The 11514-nt window shown below is 32.6% G+C and overlaps 2 protein-coding genes across 4 annotated transcripts; one reads left to right on the top strand and one right to left on the bottom strand.

Moving 5' to 3' along the window:
- The first annotated feature begins 5781 nt into the window (after nt 1-5781).
- Nucleotides 5782-11185, top strand: LOC145165865 (agamous-like MADS-box protein AGL9 homolog). 3 transcript variants are annotated; one of them, XM_079084776.1, is made up of 8 exons: nt 5782-6152; nt 7592-7670; nt 10064-10131; nt 10254-10353; nt 10457-10498; nt 10595-10636; nt 10746-10903; nt 10993-11185. In XM_079084776.1, the coding sequence occupies exons 1-8, from the start codon at nt 5968-5970 to the stop codon at nt 11072-11074; spliced, it is 756 nt and encodes a 251-aa protein (XP_078940902.1). In that variant the 5' UTR covers nt 5782-5967; the 3' UTR covers nt 11075-11185. The 3 variants fall into 3 exon arrangements, with proteins under 3 accessions (XP_078940902.1, XP_078940901.1, XP_078940903.1); XM_079084775.1 differs by having other exon boundaries at nt 7589-7670; XM_079084777.1 differs by lacking the exon at nt 5782-6152 and adding an exon at nt 7194-7397.
- LOC145165864 (AP2/ERF and B3 domain-containing transcription factor At1g50680-like) lies at nt 7974-8898 on the bottom strand. Its single transcript, XM_079084774.1, has one exon. The coding sequence runs from the start codon at nt 8880-8882 to the stop codon at nt 7974-7976; it is 909 nt and encodes a 302-aa protein (XP_078940900.1). The 5' UTR covers nt 8883-8898.
- Nucleotides 11186-11514: the final 329 nt, after the last annotated feature.

Genomic DNA, 11514 nt, shown 5'->3' with positions numbered 1-11514 from the left:
GGGTTAAGTAGTTGAGGTTTTTGATGTTAAGACCTTATGGGCCATGCAAGACCATAAAGTTGGAAACTTTATGGATAAAAACGTTATTTGGGACTAGGATCTGCATTTGGACGCGTTAAGTCGGAGTTTTAAGCTCTTAATCGGTAAAGAAGGGAGTTGTTGCGTACGTTGGGCGTACCAAAGGGTACGCTGCGCATCAGTAACATAATGTTATAAAACGTAGTATCATGTATGATTTGAGTATTGGATAAACCCATAATCAGAGAATTACTTCATGGATTCTATCACGAGTAATTCTAAGACGATAATATCTTATATTCTTAAAACGAAGATATATGAGTTGTAATTTACAAATCGGTTGTACATTGGTATTGCAAAAACGCATCAGTAACATAATGTTATAAAACGTAGTATCATGTATGATTTGGTGAGTAACGGATAGAAGCATATAAGTCAAAGTTTAGTCGTTCCTTTTTTCCTAACAGGAATAACGATATCCTTGGGTCCCTTGGTGGTTTGATGTTGACTTATAGTGCCGAGCCCATCCAGGACTTAATTGATGTGTTCAATTTGAAGTCTTATGACGTCATCACAAATCCAAAGTTGGGAAACATAATATAGGACAATGAGATTGATTTTAATCCATGTCTCATGTCCATACGATATCTTGAAGAACGAAGGAATGTTTGATCACTTGTCTAGTTTAGAAGTTATACTGGCAATTGTAGTTAAAGACTTATCCAAGTGGGAGACTGATGGATTAGGTGTCTAAGTCAATAACTAAATTGATATATACTTGAACTAGTAGCAAAGTCCTTTTGGGTTTCCCTCAAACCTAGTAATTGACTAGAATGCTTTTTGGAGAGAGATGTTGATTTATTGATCTTTTATAAGATTAATAAATTGCAATTAATGATTTACTAATATATTATGAGAATAATATATTAATTAGAAATATTATTATTTAATTAAGAATTAATAAGAAATTAATTAGAATTTATTTTGGGATTAATTGGATTAATAAAAGTACCATGCCCTAAGTTGTAACTGTTCAATAGTTGAACAAAAGGGGTTCCAGAACCTTCCCCAAAGTGGTGGACGGTTTCGGAGGTATATTCTAGGGTTTCTAGAATATCCCTTGGAGATAATTAGGAGATTAGATAATTAACTAATTTGAAATAATAGTATTATATTCAAATTAAGGTTTCCAAGGTTTCCTAGTTCAGCTATAAATAGGGCCTTAACCCTTCACATTTTCGTCCAGTCCTTATCTAAAGATAATAGCTGAAATTCTCCTCTATTCTCCTCTCTCCTCAAAGTGATCTAATTGCTAGGTGTTTGGGTACAAACCACTAGAGGCACGAGATTTCTGGTACTTGCTTCCAAGTCAATTCAAGAAGGATTATTTGATTATTTACTATAATAATCAAGAAGGTATGTAAACCTAAAACTTTTATGATTTTCGATTTTACTAGGTTTGCATTAGGGTTCTTGATGTTCAATATATTATAGCATTCAAGAGTGAAAACATAGATCCAATTAGGTTGCATGTGAACTTAAGAGTTAAGTTATTTTCCGTCACTTGAATTTTTGTAACTATAAATCCTAACAGTCTTGGAGTCGGTTGTCTTAGTTCCTTGAAATTGGCTCTTCTTGTGAAATGATGATGGAAGTGATGGGTTATGAGCATAACAACAAACCTATGTGTTCATGAAACCCTAATTGCTTTGGATCTAAGTTTTTCACTAATTGAACATGCAAGTTGAATACCAAAGCAATAAACCCTAGATCTGGCATACAATTTCGAAATTCATATACAAATTAGGGTTAGAAGATTACCTTACTTGTTATGTAGTAATAACAAGACAATGTTGAAGATACTTGACTGTTGAAAGCTTAGTGTCCCAAATGTTGCACCTCTAATGGTTCACAAACACCCAATGCAAGAGGATGAGAGGAGGGACAAGGATCATCAGCTAGGGTTAGTAATACAATGCATAGGCCGAAATTCGAAGGGTTTAGAGGGGTTTATATATGGATAGGTTGCTTAATCTTAAAGCTAGACTTGAATAAGGAAACGCTAGTTCCCATCCAAAGCCCTAACAAACCCATGGACCTCCTTAAGGAAGCCTTGGACGAAAATCTCATAGTGCCTCCTATAGTTTTCGTCCACTCCATTACAAGGAGTCCATTAGCCCTGTTTCACAACTAGTCAAGAGTACGGCTAACGACCCCCCACTAGTCAAGAGTACGGTGGGTAAGAATGGATACCCAATGACGGTCATTTTACAGGCCGCTTCCTTAAACACCCTTATAGACCAGCTTCGTGAATGAGGCCTACTAACGGTAAGACTGACTTTTCTTATACATATATATTATTAGACTTTTAATTCTATATAGTATAAGGGTGTATTTTAAACTTTTTAAAATACTAAGTGGTTTAATCCTTTAATAAATTAAACTTTTAATTTTGTTAAATTTAAACCATATATGGATTTATTAATTGTATTTTAATTAATCTTTTAATTAAATTATTAATAAAATCCACAATGATATCTTCTAGGTTTTCCATTTAAATTTTCCAAAAATAAACTTTTAATTTCAAATTCAAATTATAAAACCAAAAGGGTGTATTTTAAAAAACTTTCAAAATACTAGGTTAAATTTTAAATCAAAATAATCTTATCATTATCCAAATTTAACCAAATCCTTTAATTATGATAAGGATATCATATTACCTTTCAGAAAATTCGATTTTAGGCAGTAAAAACGGAAAAAGGCAATTATCCTAATCAAACGAAGATATCGAAATCGAAAAATCAGGGATCTGACGAGTCAACTCGTCGAGTTGGGCAATGGACTCGTCGAGTTTTATGAGCAGACAGCAAAATCGATTTTGTTTCTGCCTTGGACAGTTCACTATAGCATCAATTCAATTGAAAAACATCCTAGCTTTGATACCATTGATGGGTTATGAGCATAACAACAAACCTATGTGTTCATGCATCCCTAATTGCTTTGGATCTAAGTTTTTCACTAATTGAACATGCAAGTTGAATATCAAAGCAATAAATCCTAGATCTAGCATACTATTTCGAAATTCTTATACAAATTAGGGTTAGAAGATTACCTTACTTGTTATGTAGTAATAACATGACAATCTTGAAGATCCTTAACTCTTGAAAGCTTAGTGTCCCAAATGTTGCACCTCTAATGGTTCACAAACACCCAATGCAAGAGGATGAGAGGAGAGACAAGGAAAATCGGCTAGGGTTAGTAATACAATGCATAGGCCGAAATTCCAAGGGTTTAGAGGGGTTTATATATGGCTAGGTTGCTTAATCTTGAAGTTGGACTTGAATAAGCAAACCCTAGTTCTCATCCAAAACCCTAAGCAACCCATGGACCTACTTAAGGAAGCCTTGGACGAAAATCTCATAGGGCCTCCTATAGTTTTCGTCCACTCCATTGCAAGGAGTCCATTAGCCTAGTTTCACAACTATCAATGATTTGCAAAACAGCCCCTCCATTATTAATCAGTTCCTTTAATCCCAAAATTAATCCCAGATTAATTTCTGATTAAATACTAATTAATAATATGATTTCCAATTAATATATTAAACTTGTAATATATTAATAAAATCATTTTGAGTACCAATTTATTATTTCAAATAATAAATTCCACTCTCTCTCCGCTAGTCATCCTGTCAAATTGCTTGAGTGCAGGCAACCCAAAAGTATCATGCTACTATCAAATCAAGTACATACCAATAATAGTTATGGGCTTAGACACCTAATCCAACAGGAAGCTAAAAGTAGAGAAAGGCTCTATTTGGAGGAGGTGCATAGAAGTTATTCATAAGATTTCATTTGTGGACGGTAAGTCATTTGCAAAGAAACGTACTCCCCATGTTTGGTTGTCCGTCTCTCAAATTGGTGGGGATTTCAAGGAGTATGGGATTTTAATTAATAGTATTTTTCATTATATTGGTGTGGGGGGTAATACATATGTTTATGTCATGGAACCTAATAAAAATTGTTTTATTGCCTATAGAATTGCTATAGGGGTTGGCGGAGATGTTATTTGGACTTGGTTGTGGTGTAAATCACTGCAAATAGGGAGAGAATCGAGGTAGTTTGCAGATTTATTAAGGTTTGTTAAAGTCTTCAAGTTTTCTAATGGTTCAGATATTTGGAAATGGTCCGAAGGGTGGAAGGGGGGGGGGTAGTTCCAGGTGTTTCTCCATGAGTTCTCTTTGACACCTTATGGTTGTCTCATATTCGAGGGTGGAGTTGGGTTACTTTCGGTGGGTGAACTGGTTGTCATTGAAGATAATTGTTTTATTTGGCGACTTCTTAAGAATCCTATTCCTTTTGTGTGTTTTATGGTTCGTAGAGGTATTATAATTGTTCTTCCTTTTGTCTTTTTTATGGTTCGAGTGATGATTGGATGGACCATGTCTACTTTGAGTGTGATTTTGCGCGCTCAATATGGGATTGGTATTTCTCGTGATCTAGATTATGGTCCAATTTTCCTCTGAATCGAGAGGATGTAGTACACGGAATATGTTAACCGATAGTTTGGTTGATTATTCTTATCATTTTGGTTCGTGTATAGGAATACAAAAGTTAGTGTTAGTCAGTTGTTACGACTTTTAAACCATATTTTGATTATTCAGTTGTAATTGGTTTATGTTATCTTTTTGCTAACCTATTTATATTAATTATTCAACATATCAAAAAAAGTATGAGCAGGGGAAATAAGTTAATTTTGTTGAAGTCGACTATTTCTTATGCAATGTTGTGGTGGATTTAGAAGTCAAGGAACGTTGTGGTTCTTAACAAGTTTTGGATTACTCATTTGAAGATGACGGATGACATTGTGATTAACACTATTAATTGGGTTAGGTATTGTGCGAAAATGCACAATGTACATTGGTTCAAGTGTTGTAGCTTTGATGTTGTTGTTTTTTAACTTGTGTTCTCTTCGGTCTAGTGTCTTGCTAGTTTAGTTTGTTTTCTCGTAATATCCGTTGTTAAAAAAATCCATAAATTCCAAAGATAATTGATTGTTTTAATAATAAAACATAAAAGAATTTAAATTACTCCTACATAAAATCCATCAATCTTTAATTCAACAACCAAACACATATAATTGAATCCGCCTCACCAAACACGGCCTTAGGTATTCTTGTTATTGTTAAAGTCATTTATTCTACATAACTTATGTTAATATTTTAATTTATTTGAGCAAGTATAATCATAAATTTACCATAAAAGTGGAAACATAATGATAAAATTAATGGAATTGTTATTTCATACGTGGGATGCAATTGATGTTCGAATAAAGGATTCTATATGTAAATATAACTATGTCAAGCCCTTAAAAGATAATGTAATGGGAATTCTCAAAAATCCTTGACCAAATTCCACAAAGCAATGTTGCAAAACATTACATCCACAAATTAAGTGATTTCGTTTCATATATCAACAAGTAATTATTATTTTCTAAAAATGACGTTTCTCAACCATACAAGTCCATATAGTTGTACCATGTTTATCTAGTTGTACCTCTCAACCATAACCAAAAAGTGTTATATATCATGATTTATTTGTGTAAAGTTTCATTTTCAAATTAGTATTTATAACTTTCAATGATGTTATTTTTTTTAAATAAAATGCAATAAATGTGTTGAAACTAGTAGCACATTATAAAATCATAATTTATATAAAAAATTTATACTAAAATCAGATATAATGATTAAGAATGTTTAGATTGTAGTTGTGTACGATAAATAGTAAATAACGCACTGGTTTCCATTAAATAAAAGTTGATAAGTGTATGTGTAAAAGAAAGCGTGTATAAGGAGTGATACAAGGTAAGAGAGAAGCTAGAAACGAAAGAGAGAGATTGTGTCACCTCTGAATCTTTGTGTTTTTTTGGCGATAGATTCAGTGATTGTGAGAATGGGGAGAGGGAGGGTGGAATTGAAGAGGATAGAGAACAAAATCAACAGGCAGGTCACCTTTGCAAAACGCAGAAATGGACTGTTGAAAAAGGCTTACGAGCTTTCTGTTCTCTGTGATGCTGAGGTTGCTTTGATCATCTTCTCCAACAGGGGAAAGCTCTATGAGTTTTGTAGCAGCTCAAGGTATAACATATATATGGATATATGTACTGATTTTTGTATGTATCAAATGGAGTACGGAAACGGAATCACATTTTTTGTATCTTCTATTCGAATCTGCTTTAGATCTAAGCAAGCAGCTCGGACGGGAATGGATCGATCTCAAGTGCCATGAAAAAGCGAATTTGTTTTTCGTGTATCAAGTTTGCAGTTTTCGTGAATGTCTCGGCGTTTATGGAACTTGTAGCTTGTTTTTTTGATAGATCTGCGAGTGGAAAGCCATGAAAAGAAGATTTCTCTTTTCTTACTCTCTCTCTCTCACCATTTCTATATAAATGCATCGCCATTTCTGTTCTTTTGTTTCGATCACGAGTTCCTTAACCTTTTCTAGCTTCCTCTACGACTCGATTTTTTCAGAAGTGAGAGTAATTTGATTTTTTTGTTCATGAAAATTGTACAAAACTTCAAAAAGAATTTGTCATGAGTTTTCATTTCATGGCAGAATATTTTCTCTCTCCTCCTTTCGTTATGTTTCCTTTTGCTTCGCCTTAATTTGTTATATATATTCAATTCAAATTCTCATGTGTTCTAAACCTTTCAACCTCATCTAATTATGTAGTTACTTCCTGAGATCTAACATCTCATAGTTGAGGAATTCTCTCATTTCAGATATGTTTCCATCTCTAGGGTTTCTTTGGTCACAGTTGATTCTTTTTTTTTTTCTCTCGCTTTTTTTCAGTTTCGCCTTATAGGTTTTCCAGGGAGTTTTCGTTTTGTAACTTTGATTTTCTATATTCAGTTTTCTATTACCAGAAGAATTACACAAACTTCTGATCTACAGAAATTTATGGATACGAAGCTGGTAGACGACTTCTTTCAGCAACACTAATACTATGAAATCCAGCAAGCAGATTACAGATCATGTTAAATTATTCGTTGCATCTCTGTGTGCATAACTTCTGTTTTAGAGAAAATAAATGCAAATGGTCGCTGATTTTGCAGCAGTAGTTAGGATTTTCTCATTGAGGACAAGTTTGAATCCAACCAGTAGTTATTCCAATGAATTACACAGGATTCACTCTTTCTTGGATTGTTTCTCCAATCTTACTAATAAAATCTATAGGCTGCAATTGGTTTTGATCCTCAATTGGCTCAATCAATGGCGACTTTAGGGGAAAAGCTTGAAAGGATAGATATATTCTCTTCTTTCAGGACATGTAAACACCTTTACATGGTCCTTTTATCACACGTGAGAGAGAAAGATAAAAGGTTAAGTAATGAAAGTCGAGAGTTTGTGTTAAACATAGTCCTGAATCTCTCAAGTACCCTAACACATGTACTTAATTATGCTACTAATCAACTGAATGTTCATTCAGTTGTACATTTAATTAATTATCATACACAGTCTGAACTTGATTTTAGTATTTGTAACGTGTAATTAATTACAATTATTCTTCTAGCAGCATGCTGAAAACACTGGAGAGGTATCAAAAATGCAACTATGGAGCACCAGAGTCAAATGTCTCTGCAAGGGAAGCACTAGTGAGTATTCTCTTTTCTATAGTATAAACAATCATGCGTTTCTTTCTATTCTACTTTCAGCTTTCATTTCAATAAGTTTATGTATTGTAGACTTGTCTTTATAAAGGTTAGATTTTTTTAGCTGACACAAGTTTTAGTGGACGAATACCTAACCTAATTAATGTCAGAAGCTGAACTATATATAAAGGTTATCAAATATAGAATACATCTAAGTTCAATGGGTAAACCATAACAAAGAAAAAGAAACCTTTATTTAAACTAGAGATTCATATATAAACATTAAAAAGAAAAAAAAAAAAGTTGTCATTCAGTTATGAGGACACCAAAAAGCTTGAATCCTTTGGTCTTTACGCTGCTTCTTTCGATAATTTCATCATCCATCTTTTGATCCTGAAAACTTTCTTCTGTTTCCCTTCTTAATTCGCCATTTTCATGTGCCCCCACACCAAGTTTCAGACCTACTCCAATATTGCTACTAGACCAACACGTGTCGATAACCCAGAACCCCATATTCGATACTTGAAGATTCTCATGATAATAAAAGACAATCCTGTCCTTCGCCATTAGCTTCTTCTCTTTCACAAACTGATTCCACCCTCTAGTGAACACAAAACTTTGACTACTCTTCCAATAACAATAACGAAATTTCCACAATCTTTTCTGAACATCATAAAAAGAAAGATTCACCTCATCATTAACATGAACACCACCACCCCCTTCTGACTCATGATCAGGCACGTGTGGAAAATATCGAACAGCATACTTCTTAGGTATAACCAATCTGTTAAGCTTACCCACATCACTTGGAGTCAACTCCTTTTGAAAGAGAACCCTACATGAAAACCCGAAACTACCCTTTTGATCAGGAGATAGAACATTATTCTGCTCATTCTCCTTCTCTATTTTCCAAAAATCATCAAACTTAGATTGATACGTTCCATCTTTGATCATAGCTAAAACTGTTTCCATGGTGTAATGAGCTTGGAACTTTGCCTCTTGGAGGGTTATTTTCGTCCATGGAAAGTTTCTTGGGGCGTCTGCACTTCTAAGCTTGAGAGATGCCCTGTCGTAAGCCATGGCTGCATCTATTTCAGATTTGAATGTTCCTAGCCATATTCGTCGATTATTTGCGTATATTTGAGCACCCCAGTTTCCATTCTGTTGTGGGACCACCCCTTTGTATTTTTGTGAATAATCATAATTATTTATCATCGTATGAGACAAATTGCTTCCGTAGTTTGAAGAAGAAAATTCCTCCATTTGTTCACAACTTGTATAATTAAGAACTAGTATATATTCTGGATTAAATTGTTAGAATGTTAGTATATTAATATAAAGTTTATTATTTTTCTGTATTTAATCAGTAAAACATAAACTTTATCTCTCTGCGTGTGTATGTGTGTGTGTTTTCTTATATAAAAAAAAACTTCTTTTTGGTAAAACATAAAACCTAATAAACAATATTGTAAGAAAGATGAACATGTTAACAACATTGAACATGAATTAAAGGCTGTAGGGATCATAAAATGTCGTGTTTCTATATTTTTTTGGTGAAAATAAGTTAATAAGAAGAAAAGAAACGTAAACATATCATGTAATCTGGATTTGAAAAACCATTATGAAGTGAAGCTAACCTTTGGTATCTGAAAAAGCTGGAAAGAAGATGATTTTGAGTTCTCGTAGAAACGTTTCATCATGAAGATATGTGTATATATACAAAAGGAGGTGAAATTGTATTGATGAAAGAAGTAGGGAGTGATTTATGGAAATTATTTGTCATTCCGACAAATTCGTACACTTGTAAGAAAATTTTCTAAAACTAATATCTCGTATAAACTGGAAGCAAATTTCGTAATAAATCTTTCAAAAAATATACTATATATTTGTTTACAAGAAATATAGATATACGCTTATTTTACATATATATGTTATGTAAGTTTTTAAACCTTAATTTCAAATTATACGTATGCAATCTTTCATATTTTTTGATGAAGGATTTTCTTGAATTACAAAAAAGAAATATATCTAAGCTAACAAATCGTAACATGAAAATCATAAACTATCGTAATTCTGAAAAAATGATGTATAACTAACCCATGACATTTCGTATATTTTCCTTAATTCATTTAGTTATTTATGGTTCTTATTTTTCAATCAACAATTTACCTAAATTAACTCGAGTTGACGCGTTTTATCCACCTCGCGTACAATATTAATTATTAACAGATTAAAAAAAGGAGGAAATTCCGGCCAAATCAAATTAAAAATTAGTTTCTCTAATAATTAGGGTTTCAACTTTCAGCTTAAAACTTCCATTTATATTATTAATAAATAATAACAATATAAGAGACATGCATATATACATAATACGACTTCGTTTCTCATGGCTGTAGGAGCTAAGTAGTCAACAGGAGTATTTAAAACTTAAGACACGGTATGAAGCCCTACAACGTTCCCAAAGGTAAACAAAAAAAGAGCCAATATATTTACTTATTGTGTACAAGTTTTCTCTTTTTTTTTTTTTATTACTAATAAATGTTATTTAATTAATATGGTTGTTATGAACGTACGTACCTACCCTAGGAATCTTCTGGGTGAAGATCTTGGGCCTTTAAACTGCAAGGAGCTTGAATCGCTAGAAAAACAGCTCGATACATCACTCAAGCATATCCGATCAGCCCGGGTATTATATTTTTATATACTTTTCAACAAATTAAATTAAATTATATAATATCATATATCAATGTCAAATTAAATTAAATAATTATTTTGTACATATGGCACAGACACAGCTCATGTTGGACACACTTTCAGATCTTCAAAAGAAGGTAATAAATTATAGAACAATCTCGAAAAATTATATAAAATAATTCCAATTTTCTTTTTTCTGATATATATATAGTACTTGTTCATTATATATGTAGGAGCATGCGTTAAATGAAGCAAACAGGACCTTGAAGCAAAGGGTATATATTATAATTATGTTATGTAATTTCATTTTCATGTTCCGTATATACATGTAATTATATGTTATGCAATAATTTTTGTATTAATCTTAATTTTAATGTTGTGCAGCTGATAGAAGGAAATCAAGTAAACTCACTCCATTGGTATCCACATGCCCAACAGGAAGTCTGTTATGAAAGACAACCTCAACCTCAACACCAACACCAAAACGATGAAGCCTTCTTTCATCCCCTCGACTGCGGGCCCACTTTACAAATCGGAAATGGGTAACCAAGTTTTTAATATGTTCAAAAAATCATCCATTAACTGAAAATTTGTTATTTTAATTAATGGATGTGTTGTGATTGAATTTTAGGTATCAAACGGATTCACTAACGGCAGGAGCAGGAGCAGGGCCAAGTATGAATAATTACATGCAAGGATGGTTGCCATGTTAAAAAGAATAACATATATAATAATTAATTATGGTATGGGTTTGTGGGCATAAAAAAGATCCCATGCATGTGTGCTTAGTTAACTGCTATATATTGTAAGTTATTTGGAACAAATTTATGTCAACTATATATATATATATATATATATATATATATATATATATATATATATATATATATATATATATATATATATATATATATATATTCTGAAAACTGATGACAATTTTATGTTCGTCAAAAACAGTTTCACTATCTTTTCTTAATAACGTGGTTTTTTGGAAGAAAAAAAGACAAACAAGATTTCATCGTGCTGCAGTTATGACTTATATATGACAGCTGTCGTATATACCTACTTAACGTTGGTTGGTTTTAGGGCAAGCGTATACGTCATAAAATGCTAATTATGGCTGTGATAAATTACTTGATCGATAATTCAACTT

Source organism: Lactuca virosa, chromosome 3 (assembly GCF_052849685.1).
Source record: "Lactuca virosa cultivar CGN04683 chromosome 3, Lactuca_virosa_CGN04683_v6, whole genome shotgun sequence".
Classification (NCBI taxonomy): Eukaryota; Viridiplantae; Streptophyta; class Magnoliopsida; order Asterales; family Asteraceae; genus Lactuca; species Lactuca virosa.
Note: the sequence above shows the minus strand (reverse complement) of the source record. Positions and strands in the feature narration are given on the sequence as shown.